The 24,439-nt window shown below is 45.9% G+C and overlaps 1 protein-coding gene across 6 annotated transcripts; it reads left to right on the top strand.

Annotated features, from left to right (window-relative positions):
* Nucleotides 1-14,783, top strand: SCAND3 (SCAN domain containing 3). 6 transcript variants are annotated; one of them, XM_059176143.1, is made up of 6 exons: nt 8-520; nt 557-626; nt 681-1,154; nt 9,457-9,607; nt 10,106-11,583; nt 12,645-14,783. In XM_059176143.1, exons 3-6 carry the CDS (start codon nt 735-737, stop codon nt 14,559-14,561), a joined length of 3,966 nt encoding a protein of 1,321 aa, XP_059032126.1. In that variant the 5' UTR covers nt 8-520; nt 557-626; nt 681-734; the 3' UTR covers nt 14,562-14,783. The 6 variants fall into 6 exon arrangements, 5 of the variants coding, with proteins under 5 accessions (XP_059032128.1, XP_059032126.1, XP_059032125.1 ...); XM_059176142.1 differs by having other exon boundaries at nt 557-1,154; XR_009354267.1 differs by lacking the exon at nt 12,645-14,783 and having other exon boundaries at nt 14-520; nt 557-1,154; nt 9,437-9,607; nt 10,106-10,245.
* The last annotated feature ends 9,656 nt before the right edge of the window (nt 14,784-24,439 follow it).

Raw genomic sequence — 24,439 nt, 5'->3', positions numbered from 1 at the left:
GCGCCGGCCGGCGGGGTCGTGCGGGCGGCGGCGGGCGCGTCCGGGAGCCCGCGGGCGGGGAGGCTGGCCCTGGGCCCGCGCTCCTCCGAGGCGGGAGCCGCGGCTGCGGGGAGAGCGCGGCTGTGCGAGCGGCCGCCGGGGTCGGCTCCGGAGCGCCTTGTCCGCGCGGTGGCCGCCCGGCTCCGGGGCGCAGGCGTCATGAGGCCCGCAGCGGCCGCGGGCCCGTCGGGTTGCGGCGTGGCCGGCCCCGGGGCCCGCAGCTCGCCGTCGGGTGCTCGCCGCTTCCGGTCCGCGCGGGGCTGGAATTCCCGCCGCATGGACTCGCTCCGGTGACTGCCCAGCGCTGTCACGGACTCGAGTCCTCGCGCTCCGCGGCCGCCGTCGGCCTGTGCTCACGGAAACGTGCCGGACGGGCGCGGGGGCGGCGCGCGCCTGCCGGGACCCCGCGTGCGGTGGGACCCGGTGCGGTGAGACCCGGGTGCGGTGAGACCCGGTGCGGTGAGATCCCGCGTGCGCACCCGTGGGACCCCGGGGCGGTGGGACCCGGTGCGGTGAGACCCGGGTGCGGTGAGACCCCGGGGCGGTGAGACCCCGCGTGCGGTGAGACCCGGTGCGGTGAGACCCCGGGGCGGTAAGACCCCGGGTGCGCACCCGTGGGACCCCGGGGCGGTGAGACCCCGCGTGCGGTGAGACTCCGGGGCGGTGAGCTGCCCGCTGTGCTGCGAGGTCTCGGGATGGCCACGGCCTCCGGGGTTCTCCCGGGCCTGGCTGGCCGGGCTGCGGCGGAGCGTGGGGAGATTATCAGAGTGAAGGTTAAAGAGGAGGACCACGTTTGGGATCAGGAGTCCTGCCTGCACGAGAATGTGACTCTCACCCGGGAGCTCTGCCGCCTGCGCTTCCGGCAGTTCTGCTACCAGGAGACCCCGGGGCCCCGCGAGGCGCTGAGCCGGCTGCGGGAGCTCTGCCGACGCTGGCTGCGGCCCGAGACGCACAGCAAGGAGCAGATCGTGGAGCTGCTGGTGCTGGAGCAGTTCCTGACCATCCTGCCCGAGGAGCTGCAGGCCTGGGTGCGGGAGCAGCAGCCGGAGAGCGGGGAGCAGGCGGTGGCCGCGCTGGAGGACCTGGAGAGGGAGCTGGACGAGCCTCGACATCAGGTGAGAGATGGCCGGGCCCCAGCTTCCCCGGAGAGTTGGAGTGTGCGGGTCCAAGGGGGAGTCGCGTGGTCAGCTTCACTCAGATGGGTGCATTATCCTGGTCACTGGTGCTGAGGAATACATTGGCCCTTGTGGATAACAGTGTCGATGTAAGTGATAGCTGACCCAGATATGTAACCAGACCCGAACCCTGATCTACTGCTTACCAGTAGGCAGTGTATTTTTAGTGACTGTGAGCTTTAATCTCTTATAGTGAGCTCTTATGGTGCCCACACCCTAGCTGTATATGAAAACGAAGCAGTAAAAGAATGTGAGGAATACCCTCTAGGAGAGACAAGTAGAGAAGCAGCCAAATGTAATAGAATTGTCCAGAAACAGTGAATGAGGAGATTTGGGTTCCATAATAGGTTCCATATAGCGAGCGGTGTCACCTTGGACCTGTCACACCTTCTCTGGGCTTCAGTGTGTTCATCAGTACAACAGAGAGACTCATGGCATCATTTTCTAGATACTTCCCAGTACGTGGAGTAGTTGGCATACGAAGTGTGTTGAACTCAGCGTTTGGTCTTTCCCCATCACACTAGAGGTTATTTCTAAGAGAATATGCCTTCCTTTTAGGACCGTAATCGTAGACCATTATGGGTATTGCCAGACCCTCGGACGTGTCTCTAGTGATACTGTCCATGCACTGATCTGAGCCCTTGGAAGGTGAACATTTCATGTGCACAGTCGGAAGCGCTACAGTTCGCTTCTCGGAAATGCAAAGCTTTCATACGAGACCAACACATGGGAACATGAGTCCATGTGATGAAGATGTCGTGCTGACTAGTACACGAATTTTACCAGCAAGTGCATGTTTTGGGCCGCTGGGTAAGAGCACCTGAAGATAGTGGAATGCAGCCCATTGTGAAGGCCAACAGCACCATGCCAAGGGCCCACTGTCCTCCACACCCTTCCTCTGGGCTCTCACAGCTGTACTCTCGGTTTCGGAATTGCTTATTTGCATGGTTCCCTCCCGTCTTCCTGCATTTTTTGTTAAACTTTTTTGTGTTCCCGAAAATGAGCAGGCACGGGGGTTTACAGGTGCCTCAGGAGGGTGTTGGTGATAAAATTTCTGCTAGTGAGCGTAACAGAAGAAAAGCTTAACCACAGGAAAGCTCAAAATTACAAAGCGCTTTGAAAAGAAAAGGGAAAAACCCATGACATTGATCGTGCATGCAGGTGGCATAAAGGAGTCAGAGGCAGTGCTGGGAAGATAAGGGCAGTCACCTCGCTGGAACCGGCCAGTGCTACAGAGTTTGCTAGAACGAGCGTGAGGAAATGGAAGACAGGAGCCCTGTCAGGTGTGTGGATTGAGTACCAGACACAGCGGCAGTCAGAGGCAGCCTTTCTCAGAACAAAGAAGGCCTTAGCAGTTGATGAAGACCTTAAGAAAAAGACCTTTAAAAAAGCTGGAACTCCTGCAGAAGTGCCTTCATCTGGAAGAAGCAGTGTCTGTTCTGTGACTTCAGGAACCGCCATGGCTTCCGCCACGTTAAGCTCTCGGTGCGGCTGTGAGTGCATGTGGGAGAAGTGTAGACAGTTCCCCGGTATTAAGACAGTTGACTGATGAAGAAGGCTGTACCCAAGATGAGATTTTTAACTTTAAGGAAACCAGTCTCTATTGGAAGTGGATTCCCTCGAGAGCCTGTGTCCTGAAGGAAGAAACGCACTGTTGAGGGCTGAAGGCCACAGAGATCAGCTGGTGTGATGTTGGGTTCAAATGCCGGTGGGGTTGTAAAGCTGAAGCTTGCCGTGAGCACACTGCCCGCGCACGAGCTTTGAAAGGAGTCGCGAAGACGAGCCTCCTGTAGCCGTAGCAAGAGAGGCTGCCTGACAGTGTAGATACTTATGGTCTTCCAGGTGATGTTTTGTAGATGGTTTAAAAAAGTAACTACAAGAGGAAAAAAAAAATTATGTTTCAAAATTCTTTTGATTCAGGAAATTATAAGCCATCCAAGCCATCCTCCAACAAATCCTGAGCTTTCTTCAAATATTAAAATTCTCTTTTCCCTTCCTAATACAACTTTGGTACTCTAGCCCCTTGATCAGGGTGTGAGCTCAGCCTTTAAGGCTTTTTGCTTAAAGAGAATATTCAAGATGTTTCTTGCACCTACAAGGGGGTGAAATGCATACACAGTTTTTTCATTCTGGAATCAGTTCAACATTAAACTTGCCCTTGAGATTATTGGAGAGGTTTGGAATGACATCACAAAAGCCTGCTTGCTTGCAGGGTAGCATGAAGTTCTCCCTGATTCAGTTCGTGATTCCAGGGGCCGTGAGCCTTCTCAAGAGCTGTGAGCTTCCCAAGAGCTTTCCCAAAGCAAAGCACAGCTGTGTCGCTCTGGCGGAGGCTGCTCATCTGATGAGTGAAGGTACGGGGTGCTGCGGCGGTCCCATGCGGAAGCCCTTGTTCTGTGGGGGCTGCCGCGCTTGGTCACGGGCCACAAAAGGGAGGTGTGGAAGTTGTTCGTGGCTCCATCACTTTCTGCTTCCGGCGATGGAGTGGGTGTGGCAGCTGGCCAAGGACAATGCGGATCACACGGGCTTCGCATTTCTGTGCAAGCTCTGATTTGGAGCCATACGAGCTGTGGTTTATGAACGACAGAAAATGTTTAAGCAGCACAGACTGGGTATCTGCTTGTCAGTCAGTGCCCGAGACGTGAAAACAAGGCAACGAGCCAGGACTGTTTCTGTGTATCTTCTGAAATCAGCACATTTGGCAAACGAGCAAAGGCTTCCCCAGTTGGACTTCCGAAAGCTGTGTCTCTGTCCCCGCTGCACGCTGTCCCCACACCTCTTTCCGACACGGTAGCTTCCCCTTCGTCAGGCAAAGTCCGGCAGGAAATGTAGCCATTCTTTACAATGTCTTTTCGACTATGTTTTTAATGCTTTTATTTTTACTAGGATTACTATCGTTGTACAGGTGCTCTGGTGACAAAGTTGTCTAGATGTTCAGTGGTCTGTCCGGCAACTTTATTTTCTCCATAAACCTTGTTATTTTCTGTGCAGCTTTGCAGAATGCATGTTTTCTCATGTGTTCACATATTCTGCGGTAGATGCCTGTCTAAGCAGTCTCTTACCTGTAGCCTGCATATCTTCTCCCTTTGTTTCAAATAAGCCATATTAGTTTTTCCTGTAAGATGGCCTGTTACTGTAGAATTTTCCTCTTTTCGCTTTGTTGAAAAATGTAGCCGTGGTAGGCCTTGGTGCTCGGTCAGTTCTGGGAAATGTTCACATTTGGTAACTTTTCATACGATTCAGGATTATAGGTATCTCCCTACTCTTACAGAATATTGCATTTGCATACATGTTTTTCATTTTTCTTGTTCCTGTGTGATTTCTGGAGGAGGGGGAAATGTCACCGTTGCAGGCATGTTTGGCTGCCCGCTGGACACAGGTGTCCCTGCTTCAGAAGGTTTCTCTCTGCCCCCTTGACGCCACTTGATTTTACAAAACTTGCATTAGTACAGGAATGGCTCCTTTTCACAAAAATGAAAAATCCTCTTTGGATTTCTTCTGGTGAGAAAACAGGAGCGAATGCAGTCCTTTCAGAGGCGAAGCGGCCCTGGGCGAGCTGACAAAGCGGAGGGACTGTTGTGTGCCATTTTGCTTACGGTACTTCCATAGGAGCGCTCTGCTCTCGGACGGAGGCCCCTGTGTCTGTCCTCCCCTCTGCCCTCCTTAAGACACAGTGATTCTGCCCATGGCAGCAGTGTCCCTTCCTAAATGCTTTTCTGGATTTCCTTGTACTTGAGTTGGCTGTGCTGCTTAGCTCTGGCCGGGGTTGCGGGGGGGCGGCGGGGAATAAGCATGTATTCTGGGAGTTTCTGGGAAGTCTTTTACTTTTCTTATAAAATGTGGCAGATGTGTTCAGTTCTGTATTTTCCCACTTCTGTTTTAAACATAAATGGGGCATCTGGAGCCATCTCAGAAACTTCTTCAGTTGATGAATTTTGAGAGACTAGGATGACAATATTAGAAACAAAAGTGTTTCTATTCATGGTGATTGCTGATGAATATAAAGTTGTAATCTGTACATTTTAAAGCATAACATCTCACTAGCTGATGTCTGAATGTTGGTATGGACTATGTTAGCATAGTTCCTAACGTTGTTCCTATGTTAGCATAGGAAATGATGAGATACCACTAATACCTAGTAAAGTGAATGTAATGTTATATAAAAATTTTATATGTATCTTTACACTGTAGCATTGAAAATCTCAGCACAAGGTCAGACGTCCATGAAAGCATCAATTCCAAACAGTAAGATCCTCCAGCCTTATGTTTTCCGTCTGCCAGATCCAGACGGACTGCATGTAGAAACCTCGTATCTGAGTGTATAATGTACTGCAAATCAGTAAGCAAAAGGACACGTGCCCCAATTAAAAAATCAACAAAATACTCGAACATGCATTGCACAAAAAAAGGATAACTAGCCAGTAAAAGTGTAAAGCAATGATTCAATCTTACTAATCAGAAAAATGCAAATTAAAACAACGTGTGGTACCACTTTATTCCAACCAGCTTGGATTAAAAGTGCTGATGTGACCAAATTTTGGTAAGGACGTTGAGCCACTTTCCGAATGCTTATGTCCTGGTAGGATAAGTTGTTTTGATCACTTTGGAAATACCTACCGCGTGTAACCATGTTCTGACCTAACAAACCTAGTCCCAGGTATGTGTCTACAAGAGACACTTTCGAAGACATGTAAAATAATGGTCGTAGCAGCATCATTATAATTGCCAGAGACTCTGAACAACTGAAATGATTACTAGAAATGGGACGGGGGAACGTAGTTACAGTGTGTTTGTACCGTCGGATACTATACAACTATGAAAATAAATGGACGACTACGTTCGACAGTGTGGATACGTTTCACAAACATGATGTTGAACAAAGAAGCCAACAAAAATAAATGCACGTTGTATGATTTTGTTGATATAAAGTGCAGAAAGCAAAATGCGTCTGTGGGGATCCGTGTCAGAGTAGGACTTACTTTGGGGGGAGAGGGTGTGGCACAGGTAGCCTTCTGAGAGGCTGATTGTGTTCTAGGTGGTTTACTTTGTGGTAGATCATCCAGCTCTACGCTTATGAGCTCTCTGTTTTCCTAAGCATGTAATACTCCAACTAAAAACTGTATTAATTACGAGGTGGCTGAACAGCTGACCCTTGACCTCTGGATGCTGAGGTCAAGCGCCATGTGGGCCCGCGCGGAGTGTACAGGCTGCTGGAGAGTCTCTCTCCCTCTGCCCCTCCCCCATCACGTGCGTGCGCTCTTTCTCTGAAATAAATCTTTAAAAATTGTATTAATTTAAAGATTTTTATCCCATCGTGATGTCTCCTGTACGATGGTCTAGGGTATTTGACTAAATGCACACTTTTAGTTTCATGGGTCATGAGACTGAGGAATTCTTTTTGTAAAGGGAAGACCTGGGGAGGGAAATGTTCAGAATTAACCGAGTTTGCAGATGCCCCCCCAAAGGAGGAGCTGGCTTTTCCTTCGGTTTTGCAGGTGAGGTGCAGAGCGTGGGTAACACACCGGTGTACGGCAGAGCGCGGGTTGGTGAGGTCCCCACACAGGGCTCCGTTCCGATAAAGCGGATGTTGTCTTTGTTTTGGCCTCAAGAACATTTGGTGAGGCAGCCTGTGGATGCTTGCGTCGATCGCACTGGGGCTTCCGCAAGGCTGTTGTGTGAGAAAGCAGGCTTGGCAGGAACATGCGGTGGACGTTCAGGCCGCCGCCGCTGAAAGGAGCCCACCCCGAGAGGCCGAGCGGCGTGTTCTGTGTTCTTGTCACTGTGAGGTCTATTAGGTAAATACAAACGAGAGTTTCTCTGCTTAGGGAGATGATAGCTTGCCTTTTTTTTTTTTTTTTTTAAAGTAACTTTCATTCTTGCTCTGTTTTATTTTTTTTAAAGACTTTTATTTATTTGTGAGAGAGAGAGAGTGAGCGAATGAGCACACACATGCACAAGCAGGGGGAACAGCAGGCAGAGAGAGAAGCAGGCTGCACGTTGAGCAGGGAACCTATGTGGGACTCGATCCCAGGCCCCTGGGATCATGACCTGAGCTGAAGGCAGATGCTTAACTGACTGAGCCCGCAAGGTATCCCCAAAAATGGCTTCTTATGGGAGTGGGGGTGGAGTAGTATAGGAGCAAGACTTCTCTGAATATATATTTTGATTTTTCCCATAGCATGTGTTTTAAATATTTAATAAGCAATGTTACATTCAAAATGATTAAACAAACACAGAAACAGATACACTCAACTGTGTATCAAATTAATAACTAACAGCAAAACAGTAACTCAGGGGACTTGGGCATTGTGTTCTGACTATGTGCTCTTAGTGCAGTACTGTGTGTGGGCACAGAAAGCCCCAGAGTGATTTTGTAGGGGTGTCGTTGGGAGTCTTCTACAACACAAAGCACTGTAATTCTGAAACTTCTGTGCTTATTGTAGGTCACAGTAAATAAGTAGATGCAAGCAGTGGATTGAACTGGGTGGTTTTTGTTTCACTGTGGGAGAAGAATATGTTAAAATGGAATATGGAAAGCTGAAGTGTGGTGTTGAAATGGAATTGAATTCATGATAACCTACATATGCCCTTAACCGCTCTGTCCGCTGCAGGGCCGGGAGGGGGTGGTGCACCAGAACAGTGAGCCCTGCTGCTGCTCAGCCTGTTACCAGCACTGTTGCTCAGAAATGAATCGAGCCTCCTTGGGGAGACAGTTGAAACTAGATCCAGGACCGGGGAAATGCCGTGTGGCCCGTATGTGTGTTGTTCTGGAAAGCACAGATGTGCTGGAAACAGGAGTGGGGTCATGTGCCAAGGATGCAGGACCCTGATGAGCGGGACATGGGTAGCTGAGTGGGAGACAATTTAAGGTCAATGCGAGTGAGGATGCAGTGGGCCACAAAGTAAGTCTGCACGGATGTTTAAGATGAGAGACGGGGCACCTGGGCGGCTCCGTTGGGTAAGCGTCCAACTCGTGCTTTTGGCTCAGATCATGACTGACCTTAGGGTCATGAGACGAAGGCCTCCCCCCTACCCCCCACAGGCTCTGCTCTGAGCATGGAGCCTGCCGAAGGTTCTCCCTCCCTCTCCCCTGCCCCATGCGAGCAGTGCGCACGCCTGCTCTCCCTCCCTGACAGAGAAAGACAGACAGACAGACAGAAACCTCTTTATAGAAGATTGCTAGCTAGTAAATGTAGAAGGAATTGTAAAGGCAGCAGTCACCATTTTGCAACCCCCAGTATAAAAATGGACCAGAATTACCAGAGAATGCTAAAACCGTTGGGGAATAGCTATTTACATAGTTCTACACTATGACCCCACAGCTGACTTACTGATTACAGTGGGAGACGTGAATGGATAGAGCTGGAGGCCACTACCTGAGCTAAGTGACCAAGGTCCCCATTATCCATAATGCAGTAACTCGACGGTGTGCAGCAGCACACAGCACTTACCTAGTATTCTTCCGGAAATCGCCCACCAGAGTCCACGTGCGAAGGAAGACTAAGACAGATCCCTAATGTGGAGATTCTGTGACATAACTGGCTCTGACTTTTCAAAAATTGAATGTCATAAAAAGGCAGGAAACTATTTTAGATTAAAAGAACCAAAAGATACAATAACCAAAACCAATATATAAATATTGCTTCACAGAGTTAAAAAAAAACCATAAAATGTATTTTGGGGACAGTTAGGGAAATTTATTTACAAACCATATATGAGATGATTAGTGTAAGGAGAAGATAATGTTTTCTTTTTCACCCAACCCAGTGATCCAAAATGATTGGCTTCTTTCCCCATCCATACGCTCGGGTAGTGTTTTCCACATTTATTCTAAAACAACTGGCAGATTCCTTTTTGGGTTGAAGCTCATCAGTAACTCGTAGGTAACTTGCATAGCCTCACCTCAAATATTTATTTTTAATTGCGCACACTGAAATCCATTTACAGCTTGCTTTTAATTATCACGATTTGGGGAGGATTCCTTTCATGAGTTTCTGTTGTCATCCCCCAACAGAAACCACCGGGATGAGTAGCAACTTCTGTCCAGTGGGGACGGTTGCTGTTGTATAGCTCTGGCTTTGTCAGTCCCAGGATTTTTCTCTCTTCTTGTTCCTTCTTTGATTCCTCTTAAGAATCCAGTGAAGACTTTTTTCTTCTTATGTTCTATTTCAGTAGAAGAATGTTCCGAGGTTTGTGCAGTGATCACATATATTAATTTCCAGATGTACCTGTTTGTCCTCAGGCCCCACAGAGCACAGATGGGCCAGAAATTCCTGTGGAGGAAATGACTCCTACGGAGACTGCGAAGGAGTCCTTTGGTGCCCAGCTCCAGCGTGTTGAAGACAGAATGGAATGTGACTCTCCAGAGCCACACCAGTCACCGCAGGACAGTGGTGAGGAGCTCCCTACTCAGCGGGGAGTCTGCTTCTCTCTCTGCCCCTCCCCCGGCTCTTGCGGGCTCGCTCGCTCTCTCTTTTTCTCCCATTCAAATAAATAAATCTTTTAAAAATCCATTGCTGTATTGCTGAGGCTTTTCTAGCCCAAAAAAAAAAAAAAAAAAAAAGTCTTTTTTTGTTAGTAAATAAATAACATCAATTTACTTCTTATTTTACATAAAACAGTGCTTTACTTCAGGCTAATCCCAGGTACTGCTCTGGAAAATCACATCGTGGCTTTCTGCTCTTGACTCTGTCACAACTGTCTGTTCCTGGCAGGGGTTCCTCATTTACCTTCTGTTCCTCCAAGGCTGGACTCCAACCAAAACCGCATTCCCCCTATTTTTGTGCTCGTAGCCTCTCTCTCTACCCCAGACTCTAGTGGCTACTTGGGCAGTATATATATTTCAAATTATATTCCCAAGTATTCTAACAGGTTTTTTCTTTATATTGTAGGGTCATTCTTGTGGCTTTCCATGATGTCTCAAAGCATGGGTGATGATAACCCCAGTCGTTTAGACACTAATGAACCAGAAATCGAACCAGAAAACATGAGAGAGAAGTTCTTCAGAAGCTTAGCAGTGTTACTGGAAAACAAAAGTAATAATACCAAGATATTTTCTAAAGCAAAGTACTGTCAGTTAATAAGGGAAGTGAAAGAGGCAAAAGTGAAGTCCAGAAAGGAATCTGTAGACTACCGCCGCTTAGCTAGATTTGATGTGGTCCTCGTACAAGGAAACGAGAAGCTGATTGAGGCCGCAAATGGGGAAACAGACAAGGTGCGGTATTACTTACACAGCGAGGAGTTATTTGACATTCTGCACGATACCCATCTCCGCACTGGACACGGCGGGCGCACCCGCATGGAGAAAGAGTTACAAGCGAAATACGGGAACGTCACAAAGGAAGTCATAATGCTATACCTGACACTCTGCGGAGCGTGCCGGCAGAAGAACGCGAAACTCAAGAAAGTTCTCACATCTAAGCCAATGAAGGAAGTGAATTCGAGATGCCAAGTGGATCTTATAGACATGCAGTTGAATCCCGATGGGGAGTATAAATTTATTATGCATTATCAAGACCTTTATACAAAGTTGAGTTTCTTGCGGCCATTAAAATCTAAAAAGCCTAAGGAAGTTGCACATGCTCTTTTAGATATTTTTACAATTATTGGAGCACCCAGTGTCCTACAGTCTGACAATGGGAGGGAATTTTCAAGCCAGGTTGTCAGTGAACTCAGTAATATTTGGCCGGAATTAAAAATTGTCCATGGGAAGCCTCTACCCTGTCAAAGCCAAAGTTCTGTGAATCAAACTAACGAGGATATCCAAACTAGGATTCTCTCCCGGATGCAAACTCACCAGTCATCACACTGGGCTGAATTTTTGTGGTTCATTCAGATGACCCAGAATCAGCCCTATCACCGAGGCATGCAGCAGACTCCACGTGAAGGCAGCTGGAGCTCTGAAGCTAAACTAGGCCTGTGTCATTCCCAGTTACCCGAAGACCTTCCTGCTAGCCTGAGTCCAGAAAACGGATCCGAACAAAATGCGGCAGGAGCACAGCATGAAGAGAACATGGAGACTGGCTCGGACAGCAGTGACCTTGAAGAACATCTTTCTGCTCCTCCCACCAGGGCCATGAGGAAGCCTCCCGAAAACAGACTAAGATTCGTACCCTGTGTGGTGTGTGAGAAGGAGTGCTCGGGGGCTCATCATTGCATATCCTGTGATGAAAGCGTCCATGCGGTCTGCGGAGCGCCCCGCCAGCAGGACCCCGAGGGCTGTCATCACAGAATGACGTGCAGCCTCTGCTGCGAGACCACGACAATGAAAAGGAAGCATGACGAGACCCAGAGAAGTTTGACCGGTCAGCCTTTCAAGATGCGGAAGCCATCAGAGACACCATTTCCCTCAGACGACGTCGGAGATTGGGTAAGAGTCCGAGCACCTGCAGCAGATCAGGGCAGGGAAGAGCTTCGTTACCGCCCCTGTGCTCGCAGGGGAGGGTGTTTGGGCACACTGGAGACGCTGAAGCCCATGTGGCCGACTTGATTTTGTTTTCTCCAGAGAGAGAAACCCCATTACTGTTAGTGCGCCAGCCCCTCAATGCCTTTTTGCAGGTTGGAAGTTATGACCTTGAATCCTGCGCTGTATGTTGTCTGGGGTTATAATAGTATCTCTCTACTCTTTCTGGTATCAGGCATTTCCTGGGGGGCGGGTAGGAAAGCTAAGGGTGCATTTCCCCAGGAGGATGAATGTGGGAAGAGCGGGACTGGACTTGACTTTGTTGTAGTTGTATGTGAGTTTGGGTGGGGAGGGAGGCTAGGAAAGGGCTTCTCAGGGCAAGTGAAGAAGTATTTAGGGGGAGGGGTGATCCGTTTGATAGTGAGGAATCATATGAGACAGGAGATTGTGAGATGTCTGTGTTGAGAAACGCTGTTTACAGATTTAAACGGAGAGTGTGAGATAAGACCAAAGAGATGTGTGTGAAATCAGCAGGTTTTATAAAGTAGAGTTACTGTGTGTGGAGTTTAGAGTTTCCAGATATGGAGGCTGGCCATGATTTGGGCCCGTGGTGCCTGGAGTGTGATCTTCAGACCAGCTCTGGTCTGCAGACGGTTTCTCCTAGTTCAGAGTGGTGAGTACATTAAGGAGGAGTTAGAACAATTCGACGTTGCTGTAGCACCCAGGCAGGTGATTCCTGAACTCGTGATTTTGAATAGAACACGGGTGGGTTTGGGGGTCACTGACCTCTTGGGGCCAGTCCTCATGCTGGGAGATGCACAAGGTCAGGCACCGTGACAGCATGTGATGTCTGATGGCCAGTCTGTCTGCCATAACTTGGAATCATGTAAACCTTTATTTACCTTCGTAACTTAATTTTAAAACCATTTTTAAGTTTTTAATCAAGCCTAGTTTTTAATCTGTAGTTTGTTACCAGAAAAAGGAGGAAAGTAAAATCTGTATTATTTATTTTTAATCCTAATTTCCAGATGGCGAAACAAGCCTCACTGGACTTTTTTGTCAAGAAAAAACACACCTTTTCTGAATATAGCAGCCGTACTAAGAGAAATGGTAACAATGGAAGTCGCCCAGAGCAGGGGAAATCCAGAAGAGTTCACACAAGTTTCACTCGGAAGTATGACCCCTCGTATATTGAGTTCGGGTTTGTAGCTGTAATCGATGGTGCAGTGCTGAAGCCACAGTGTATTATTTGTGGAGATATCCTTGCCAATGAAGCCATGAAACCATCAAAGCTGAAGCGGCACTTGTATTCAAAACATAAAGAGATAAGTTCACAACCGAAAGAATTCTTTGAGAGAAAGAGTAGTGAATTAAAGAGCCAGCCGAAGCCGGTGCTGAATGTTTCTCACATAAACATCAGTGCTCTGCGGGCGTCCTACAAGGTGGCGCTCCCAGTGGCCAAGTCTAAGACGCCATACACAATCGCGGAGACGCTGGTGAAAGACTGCATCAGAGAGGTCTGCCTGGAGATGCTGGGTGAGTCCGCAGCCCAGAAGGTGGCCCAGGTGCCGCTTTCCAACGACACCATAGCCCGGCGCATTCAGGAGCTGGCGAGCGACATGGAGGACCAGCTTGTAGAGCAAATAAAAGAAGCAAAGTACTTTTCGTTGCAGCTCGATGAATGCAGAGACGCTGCTAACACGGTCATTCTTCTGGTGTATGTGCGGTTCGAACATGATGATGATATAAAGGAAGAATTCTTCTTTTCAGCCTCTTTACCGACAAACACGACTAGCACGGAGCTGTATGAAGCTGTGAAGAATTACGTTGTCAACAAGTGTGGTCTGGAGTTCAGGTTTTGTGTGGGGGTGTGTTCTGATGGCACAGCCTCCATGACAGGGCCGTGCTCTGAGGTGGTGACCCAGATCAAGGAGCTGGCCCCAGAGTGCAAAATAACACATTGCTTCATTCATCGAGAAAGTCTGGCCATGAGAAAGGTGTCAGCGGAGCTAAACAGTGTGCTCACTGACACGGTAAAAATCGTGAATTATGTCAAGTCTAACGCGTTCAATTCCAGACTGTTCTCTCTGTTGTGCGACAACATGGAAGCTGACCACAAGCAGCTGTTGCTGCACGCCGAGATGCGGTGGTTGTCTCGGGGAAAGGTTCTGTCGAGAATGTTTGAAATACGAAATGAACTCTTAGTGTTTCTGCAAAGCAAGAAGCCAGTTTGGTCCCAGCTTTTTAGAGATGTGAATTGGACAGCCAGACTTGCTTATTTATCTGATATATTCAGTATTTTTAATGATCTTAATGTTTCCATGCAAGGGAAGAATGCAACCTGTTTTTCAATGGCTGACAAGATTGAAGGGCAAAAACAGAAGTTAGAAGCCTGGAAACACAGAGTTTCTGCAGGTTGTTATGACATGTTCCATAATTTAACAACAGTAATCCAGGAAGTAGGTAATGACCTTGATGTTGTCCGTCTGCGGAAAGTGATCAGTGAACATCTTACGAATCTGTTGGATTGTTTGGAATTGTATTTTCCTTCAAAAGAAGATCTGCGTGTGGGAAACTCGTGGATCCAAAATCCATTTCTTCCACCAAAAGATAATTTAAATTTAACTGTAACCCTCCAGGATAACTTGTTGAAGCTGGCTACTGATGAAGGATTGAAAACGAATTTTGAAAATACAGCATCGCTTGCTTCATTTTGGATAAAAGTTAAAAATGAGTATCCTGAACTTGCTGAGGTTGCTTTAAAATGCCTCCTTCTGTTCCCCTCAACATCCCTCTGCGAGACTGGGTTCTCTACTCTAAGTGTTATTAAAACAAAACACAGGAACAGTTTAAATATCCATTATCCCCTGAGAGTAGCGTTGTCATCAATTCAGCCGAGGTTAGACAAATTAACAAGCAAGAAGCAAGCTCACTTATCCCATTAAGAACTTGAAGGTGTCCAGGAAGATCACGCACCTACACATCACAGAACAGGAAAAGCTACGATTAAAATAACAGTTCTCTGTATAAATTGTCTATATGTACACTTTCAGTTAAATGTATAGTTTTTATAATTTTTTATTCTTTCTTACATTTGTTATATTTATTAAAATGTAACTTTAAATCTCTTGCTTCTCCTATTAAAAAATTTGGTCCTGTCTTTCGTACGCCTTTGTCACTGTTGTGTTTCCTCGGGGTATTCAGATTGTAGGACAGCTTCAGGCTGGCAGTGATTTCTTGGAGATGGTGTCTCAGCCTACTGATGGGAAGGGAACTCGGGGCTGGAATCAGACTTGGAATGCCAGGGTCGGGGCCGGGGGGTGGGTGGGCTTGTGCAGCTGGTCCTGGGGGAAGCTGATGTGAAGGTTCCTCCGTAGGTGTGCGCTTAGTGTGGCTGAGGTGGGGAAGCACTTCCTCGTCACGGTGTCATGGCTTTGGACTCAGCGTTGGTTCGTTCCGATTTCGTCACAGTTGGGGAGCGGGCCACAGTGAGGAGCTGAGGTCGGGTAAGGATCTCTAGACTTGGCTTGAGCCGATCGCTGTGAGGTTTTGTGGGACAAAGCCAGGTACTGGCTCTGCTGTAATGACCTCCGCCGCGCGGAGACGGTCCTGAATATGCCACACACCTGCACTCGCTCGGAAAGCAGAATTGCTTTCCCTCTACGTTTCTTTTTTAGGAATATTTGTCTTTCCTCCGTTTCTTCCTCCACGCGTCTAATTGTCTTACTGCACATTTTTTTCTTCAACGTCTTCTGAGCTATAGTTTACATGAAGACGTGAACTTGACGACTGGTGATGCCGTAAGTCAGAGGTAAGACGTTTTTCTGCCCGGTGTCTGCTGGTTCGGCAGTGAGTTCCCGTGTCCGTGGACACGTGTGTGCGTATTCCCATGCGCATGTGTGACTTCGGTGTTTGTCCCATTTATCAGGACGGGCGCGTTGCTCTAAAATTGTATTTATAGTCATTGATGTGTAGCAGGATGTCGTGTCGAGTACCCCCTATTCCAAAGAATGGTTGGCACGCTTCGACCCAGAAGCCTCCTGCCTCTCTCGCAAGCAGAGCGCACAGACACACCTCCCAGTGTCAGAAACCACTTGTAAGTGACGCCTTCAGGAAGAGGGCACTTGCATTCCACTTCCAGACTGGGTGCTAGTCTAGCCAGGGGATGTGCTCACCGGCTCTGTGACCACGCGAGCAGGAGGAAGAAGCTGGAGAGAGGTGTTTCGACCTGCAGGAGATTGGCCCACGGTCCCACAGTTTGGCACAAAGATGGGTCAGGTGACATCAAGGAAGGTAGGTCTGAGTCCTCTGCTAGTGTTCCAGCCGGGAAGACGGTCCTCCGGCCAGGAGAGCTCGCCCGCAAAGGCTGCTGACTTTATAGCTGCCGGGACGTGAAGGAGGGGAAGCTGAAGGTAAATGATCCTCTAGACACACTTGTGGGCAAAGCCCCCACGGACGCCTGAGAAAGTCTCTCATGTTCCCCATAAAAAAGCTAGAATTCCAGGGTTTGATCTTATTTACACTTCGTGCGCGCGCGCGTGTTCACACTGACACCTTCAGCCGAACCCCGGTCGCGGGCTTTGTCATGAGCAGGGCTGAGTTTGGGGAAAGCAGGTTACAAGAGGGATGTGCAGTGACAGCTCAGCATCACGTCCTGAGTAATAGCTTGCAGGAGGGCTTTCCTGGTGTTTACCAAGATAGAGTATTCTGAACGCTCAGAAACTATGGAGTTCGGTAATACATATTTTTAATTATAGGCCTTACTACAAATAAGAGCTTTGTTTTTTGTTTATTTGCTTGAGAGAGATCAGCAGCGGGGCCAGGCAGGGTGGGGAGGGAGAGTCCTAAGCAGAGTCAGCCAAGCGCAGAGCCTGATGCAGGGCTCAACCTCACAACCCCGAGGTCATGACCTGAGCCAGAACCAAGAGTCAGACGCTCAACCGACTGAGCCACCCAGACACCCCTGCATTAGAAATTATGACGATGAAATAAAAACCTATTTGCTGGTTCAAAGAATATACTATGTGCTTTGTGTTCTCATATACTTAAGTTGAATTTACTACCAGTTTATATTATTGTTGGTTATTATTGATACAATTATGATTTTAGTTAATTAAGCCTTGGGTTCACTAAAAAATATAAAAGGGAAAGAGCCTCAGGCCATTATGGACTGTATTTTTGTATTTTTTTTTCTAAGATTTTATTTATTTGACACACAGATCACAAGTAAGCAGAGCGACAGGGAAGCAGGCTCCCCAGAGGGCAGAGAGCAGAGAGCCCGATGCGGGGCTCAATCCCAGGACCCTGAGATCACGACCCAAGCCGAAGGCAGAGGCTCAACCCTCTGAGCCACCCGGTACCCCGGACTGCATGATTTTTAAGAGTGGGATTATAATTATAATGTGCTTTACCTTAGTAAACACTATTTTTGACTGAAATCTCTTTTGCATCTCTAGGAGGGCAAATTTTCCAAATTGCCATTTTCCAGTCTGAAAAATCTTCTCTCATAGTTAATGTAAGGAACCAAAAGTGAACTCAGAGTGACTGGAGTATGAAGGAACACAGGGCGCTGTAGGTGGGAAACATGGCCGGAGATGGTTCACGAGGACAGACCCAGGTAAGGAGTGTAGCCTTCATCCTGAAGACCCGGGGAAGCACTAAATGGATGATAGAAGGTGACTGGAGTTATGTGTTAGCAGGATTTCTCTGCCTGCAGCCTGGCTGGTGACCCGGTATGCTAGAGGCAAGAAAGCCATGTCCTGTCACGGGCTAGATTGGTGGTCGTGGTGTGGTTGGGGCACGGCTGTCAGGATGAAAGAAAAGGGACATATTTGAGAGGCTCAGTATTGTAAGGGTGCCAGTTTCCGATCCTACTGAATGTCCCAAGAGAGGTTTCATGCCTGAGAACAATGATCTATACATACATATACTCACTTATACATATACATACACCCATATATACACGTATATATGCAGAGGGTCAGACTTGCCAGGAACATTAAAAAAAAGATAAGAAAACTTGCTTATTCTCACCTCAAACACCGAAACTTATCTTGAAGCCATAATGTGTAGGACAGGGTGGTGTGAGAACAGAGAGACAAATAAACCACCGGGGAGAAGAGGGATCCCAGAAGCAGTCCCACTGATCTGTGGAAGTGTGATATGACCAGGCTATTCCTGCTCAACAGAGAAAATAAAAAATAGATTATCCATTTGCGAGAAAATGAAGTTGGATCCCTCAATTCTAAATATATTAAAGATGTGAATGTATAATGCAAAGCTATAGAACTTTTTTGTAAGCTATGACCCAGTGAAGTTGAAGATGGCCCACTGTTGGCTACGTGTCCGGCAGCTGCAGGAGCCGGGCCTCCAGCACTCATGACAGCAGTGCTAACAAGAGCCCAGATGGCCATCCACAGAGTAAAGCGTACCTACTCAACAACGAGATACAGTGGCAACATTGAGTCACTGTTGAGAATTGGGGGGTTGATGGAATATATATGTATTTGTCAAAGCTCATCAAATTATGTGATTAAGATGAGTGCGTTTCGTTGTATGTACACTGCACCTCAATAAAGTTTGCTTTAAACACAGGTGACCTGTAGTTACGTCAACATGGGCTTAATTCCAGGGTACAGTATCGAAGGAGAAAGCAATGTTGCCCGGCAGGACTGAAGTCTTGCTCAGTCCATATCAGAAGAAGCTTCAGGAAGAGTTTTGAAAGTCTGAAAACCTAAACAGGACAAGTGAGAGATACGATGTGGTACAAACACGAAGAAGAAGAACACCACAGGATGTGGAAACAACTCCAGATAGAGGTCCCTGCATCGGGCCAGGGAGGGACGGAGGGCGTGACTGTGGGAGGGCACTCTGGTCAGAGTTGGTTCTGAACACACGTGGTGAGGACACTACTGTTCAACTTAAGGGGGATTTTTGTTTTAGTGCCTTGTATGCACGTTATAAATATTCTTTGATAACTTTTCAAAGGTCAAAGTACAAAACAATTAGTTAATAGAATATAAATCTGACAAAAGTGATGCTGAACACAGGCAGCAACCTCTTCGACCTCAGCCACAGCAATTCCTTCCTGAAAACATCGCCAAAGGCAAGGGAAGCAAGGGCAAAAATGAACTATTGGGATTTCATCAAGATCAAAAGCTTCTGCACAGCAAAGGAAACAGTCAACAAAACCAAAAGACAACTGACAGAATGGGAGAAGATATTTGCAAACGACATATCAGATAAAAGGCTAGTATCCAAAATCTATAAAGAACTTAGCAAACTCAACACCCAAAGAACAAATAATCCAATCAAGAAATGGGCAGAGGATGTGAACAGACATTTCCCCAAAGGAGACATCCAGATGGCCAACAGACACATGAAAAAGTGCTCCATATCACTCGGCATCAGGGAAATACAAATCAAAAGCACGATGAGATACTACCTCACACCAGTCAGAATGGCTAAAATTAACAAGTCAGGAAACATGGGGACACCTGGGTGGCTCAGTTGGTTGGGTGGCTGCCTTCGGCTCGGGTCATGATCCCACATCGGGTTGAGTCCCACATTGGGCTCCTTGCTCGGCAGGGAGCCTGCTTCTACCTCTGCCTCTGCTGCCACTCTTGTCTGCCTGTGCTCGCTCTCGCTTGCTCGCGCTCTCTCTGACAAATAATTAAATAAAATCTTAAAAAAAAAAGTCAGGAAATGACAGATGCTGGTGAGAATGCGGAGAAAGGGGAACCCTCCTACCCTGTTGGTGGGAATGCAAGCTGGTGCAGCCACTCTGGAAAACAGCATGGAGGTTCCTCAAAAAGTTGAAAATAGAGCTACCCTACGACCCAGCAATCTTACTGCTGGGTATTTACCCTAAAGATACAAACATAGTGATCCAAAGGGGCACATGCACCCGAATGTTTATAGCAGCAATGTCCACAATAGCCAAACTATGGAAAGAACCTAGATGTCCATCAACAGATGAATGGATCAAGAAGATGTGGTGTGTGTATATATATATATATATATATATATATATATACACACACACAATGGAATACTATGCAGCCATCAAAAGAAATGAAATTTTGCCATTTGTGACATCATGGATGGAACTAGAGGTATTATGCTCAGCGAAATAAGTTAATCAGAGAAAGACAACTATCATATGATCTCCCTGATATGAGGAAGTTGAGAGGCAACATGGGGGTTAGGGGGGTAAGAAAAGAATTAATGAAATAAGATGGGATCAGGAGGGAGACAAACCATAAGAGACTCTTAATCTTAAAAAACAAACTGAGGGTTGCTGGGGGTAGGGAGGTAGGGAGAGGGTGATTGGATTGTGGACACTGGGGAAGGTCTGTGCTATGGTGAGTGCTGTGAAGTGTGTAAACCTGGCAATTCACAGACCTATACCCCTGGGGCTAATAATATATTATATGTTAATAAAAAAAAATTTTTTAAAGTGATGCTGAAGACAGGATGAAAAGATTTTAAAAATGAAAAATTGTGAAAGAATTGATGTTATGAAGGAAAGACCAGGAAATTTCAACATCTGTTTATGAGAAGATAATAGAGAGAATAGTCAGTCTTTGAAGAGATGAAGCATAAGAATATTCTGGAATTGAGAAAGGACCATGCCCCCCCCCCCAAATCAAGCTACACAATGAGCTGAAAGCAAGATAAATAAAACTAGGTTTATACACAGACCCATCATAGTGGGAAAATAGATTAAAAGACATTTAAAAATAACAAATAGAAGTGACTCATGGTAGGTTTTTCTAAAGCTATAACAACAACCAGAAAAAGTTGAAAAACATTTTTAAAGAGCTGAGAAAAAATAACTTTCAACCGAATATAGATGAAACCTACTGCTCACTGTGTTCAAGAATGACAGAGGAATAGAAATACTTCACAAATCTTACAAGAGACAGATACCAACAGACTTTCCCTAAAACTACTAAGGACGTAATTAAGAAAGAATGAAAGTATGAAGGAAAAACTAAGTTCAACAGGAATGATAAGCAAAGAAAACAATAAACACCTGGGAAATCTAGATAAACATTTATGGTGAAATAATGTTACTAATACTGTGTGATTATTGGGGTTAAAACACCAGGAGGGAACTTAAAACACTAAACAACAAGTAAGTTGGGCAGAGCAGGGTGAAAAGAACTTTTTATTTATTTATTTATTTTTAAAGATTTTATTTATTTATTTGACAGAGAGATCACAGTAGGAGAGAGGAAGGGAAGAGATCACAGAGAGAGAGGAAGGGAAGCAGGCCCCCTGCTGAGCAGAGAGCCTGATGTGGGACTCGATCCCAGGACCCTGAGATCATGACCTGGGCCGAAGGCAGCGGCTTAACCCACTGAGCCACCCAGGCGCCCAAAGAGAACTTTTTAAAAGGATAATTTAAACTATAAGGAACAAACCCAATTTTCTTTAACTTATATCCAACAAATGCGATTTTTTAGTGACAAGATATTTCATTGAAAGTCCTAATGGCAATTACTATGAATGTCTTTGAATTTGATAGGAGAGCTTCTTGCTCATCTGAGCAAAGGAACTATACAGAAATTCAAATTCATGATGACAAGATGCAGAGTAGGCATATATCTAACCTAACCTAATCCGACTTTAACCTATCTGGTAAGTGCTTTTCATACCTATGTAGTAATTGGCGCATTAATATATCCCGATCTTTCTTCACAATAAAGAAGAGTGACTTTTTATGATCAAAAGCACTGAATCAACCCTCATCTTTTGTTTAAACATTTTTATTTAAATTCAGTTAATTAACATATAACTTATTATTGGTTTCAGAGGTACAGGTCTATGATTCATCAATCTTTTTTTTTTTTTTTTAAAGATTTTATTTATTTATTTGACAGACAGAGATCACAAGCAGGCAGACAGGCAGGCAGAGAGAGAGAGAGGAGGAAGCAGGCTCCCTGCAGAGCAGAGAGCCCAATGCAGGACTTGATCCCAAGACCCTGAGATCATGACCTGAGCCGAAGGCAGCAGCTTAACCCACTGAGCCACCCAGGTGCCCCTGATTCATCCATCTTATACAATACCCAGTGCTCATTACATCACATGCTCTCCCTCTGTCCATCACCCAGGGACTCCATCCCTGTACTCCCCCCTGCCAGCAACCCTCAGTTTGTTTCCTATGATTAAGAGTCTCTTACGGTTTATTTTATTTTTTTTTAAAGATTTTATTTATTTATTTGACAGAAATCACAAGTAGACAGAGAGGCAGGCAGAGAGAGAGAGAAAGGGAAGCAGGCTTCCCGCTGAGCGGAGAACCCGATGTGGGGCTCGATCCCAGGACCTTGGGATCATGACCAGAGCTGAAGGCAGAGGCTTTAACCCACTGAGCCACCCAGGCACCCCAAGTCTCTTACAGTTTATCTCCCTCTCTGGTTTTATCTTGTTTTATTTTTTCCTCCCTTCCCCTATGATCCTCTGTTTTGTTTCTTAAATTCCACGTATGAGTGAGATCATATGGTAATTGTCTTTCTCTGATTGACTTATTTCACTTAGCATAACACCCTCTAGTTCCATCCACGTCATTGTATTTTTTGATGGCTGCATAGTGTTCCATTGTGTGTATGTATGTGTGTATATATGTATGTGTGTGTATATATATATACCACACCTGCTTTATCCATTCATCTGTTGATGGACATCTAGGTTCTTTCCATAGTTTGGCTATTGTGGACATTGCTGCTCTAAACATTTGGGTGCGCGTGTCCCTTCAGATCACTACATTTGTATCTTTGGGGTAAACCCATAGTAGTACAATTGCTGGGTTGTAGGGTAGCTCTATTTTTTAATGTCTTCAGGAACCTACATACTGTTTTCCAGAGTGGCTGCACTAGCTTGCATTCCCACCAACAGTGTAGGGGGGTTCCCCTTTCTCTGCATCCTCACCAATGTCTGTGGCAATTTGTTAATTTGAGCCATTCTTACTGGTGTGAGGTGGGATCTCATTGTGGTTTTGATTTGTATTTTCCTGATGCCGAGTGATGTTGAGCATTTTTTCATGTTGTCTGCTGGCCATTTGGTTGTCTTCTTCGGAGAAGTGTCTGTTCATGTCTTCTGCCATTTCTTGATTGGATTATTTATTCTTTGGGTGTTGAGTTTGAGAAGTTCTTTATAGATTTTGTATACTAGCCCTTTATCTGACATGTCATTTGCAAATATCTTCTCCCATTTTGTCAGTTGTCTTTTGGTTTTGTCAACTGCTCCTTCACTGTGCAAAAGCTGCTTACCTTGATGAAGTCCCAGTAGTTCATTTTGCCTTTGCTTCCCTTGTCTTTGGAGATGTGTCTAGCAAGAAGTTGCTGCGGCTGAGGTTGAAGAGGTTGCTGCTTATGTTCTTCTCTAGGAGTTTGATGGATTCTAGTCTCAAATTGAGGTCTTTCATCCATTTTGAGTCTTTTTGTGTGTGTGGTGTAAGGAAATGGTCCAGTTTCATTCTTCTGCATGTGGCTGTCCGATTTTCCCCACACCATTTGTTGAAGAGCCTGTCCCTTTCCCATTGGACATTCTTTCCTGCTTTATCGAAGATTAGTTGACCATAGAGCTAAGGGTCTATTTCTGGGCTCTCTGTTCTGTTCCATTGATCTATGTGTCTGTTTTTGTGCCAGTACCATACTGTCTTGATGACGACAGCTTTGTAATACAGCTTGATGTCTGGAATTGTGATGCTATCAGTTTGGGTTTTCTTTTTCAACATTCCTTTGGCTATTCAGCCAAAACCACAAGATACCTAGGAATAAAGCTAACCAAAGAGGCAAAGGGTCTGTACTCAGAAAACTATAGAACATTTATGAAAGAAACTGAGGCAGACACAAAAGAAATGGAAGAACATTCCATACTCATGGATTGGCAAGAACAGATATTATTAAAGTGTCTATGCTATCCAGAGCAATCTACACCTTCAGTGCAATCCCTATCAAAATACCATTGACATTTTTCACAGAGCTAGAACAAATAATCCTAAAATGTGTATGGTCCTGGAGAAGACCCCAAATACCCCTCATCTTTTCTTCTTACGATTTCTGTGTCATTATAAAAACTCCTACCGACCTCCCTGACTGTGCACTCGCTCCCCTTCAGTCTGTTCTCAAAAGCCAGGAGGGTGCTCTTAAAATGCAGAATAAACTATGATACTGCTCAAAAGCCTCCAGCAGCTTCCTCTCTCTTTCCAAGTAAATTGCAAACCTTAGAGTAGCTCAGAATGCCTTATCCTATCCATCCCTCTCTGCCCTGGTTTCTTATTCCTCTTCCCTATTTTATTTTATTTTCCCCATCGACCTACCTTACAAATTGTTGTTTCACCCCTAGAATATGGAATGCCTTCTGGCATTCCCTTCCGAGAGGATGGGTTTTTAATCTGTTTTGTTTATTATTGCTGTATCCCTATGACCTTTTAGAAAAACACCTAGCATATGGTAATGTTCAATATATATTTGGAGAATAAATGGACAAACATGTCAATCTGGAGACTCAGGATTATATTAATATTTTCCATTGTAACAAATGGTGATATTAATTCCACTTATAATTTGCCGTATATTTTTCATGCACAAATTGCCTTCATAAGTCAAGGGAAGATTGTATCATAAAATGATATTTCAGAAGAGGGAGTAGAAATTTCCTCTTTGGACAGGAAGCTAACTCTTTGGAACAAATTAAGGTCTTTATTTCACTACTTTCACCAAAATAAATCCTAGATATATTATTGTTTAAATGTATTTTTCAACTCTTAGGGTAAATTTAGATGATAATTATATAAATAGTGGGAGGGAAAGTCATC

Source organism: Mustela lutreola, chromosome 6 (assembly GCF_030435805.1).
Source record: "Mustela lutreola isolate mMusLut2 chromosome 6, mMusLut2.pri, whole genome shotgun sequence".
NCBI lineage: Eukaryota > Metazoa > Chordata > Mammalia > Carnivora > Mustelidae > Mustela > Mustela lutreola.
This window is presented reverse-complemented; position numbering and strand designations above follow the sequence as displayed.

Bases quoted from the DNA above. Each gene is read 5' to 3' on its own strand.
- SCAND3 (XM_059176143.1), top strand. From the start codon at position 735: ATGGCCACGGCCTCCGGGGTTCTCCCGGGCCTGGCTGGCCGGGCTGCG. The intron at 1,155-9,456 runs GTGAGAGATGGC...GTTTGTCCTCAG, and splicing joins TGGACGAGCCTCGACATCAG to GCCCCACAGAGCACAGATGG. The intron at 11,584-12,644 runs GTAAGAGTCCGA...CCTAATTTCCAG, and splicing joins CAGACGACGTCGGAGATTGG to ATGGCGAAACAAGCCTCACT.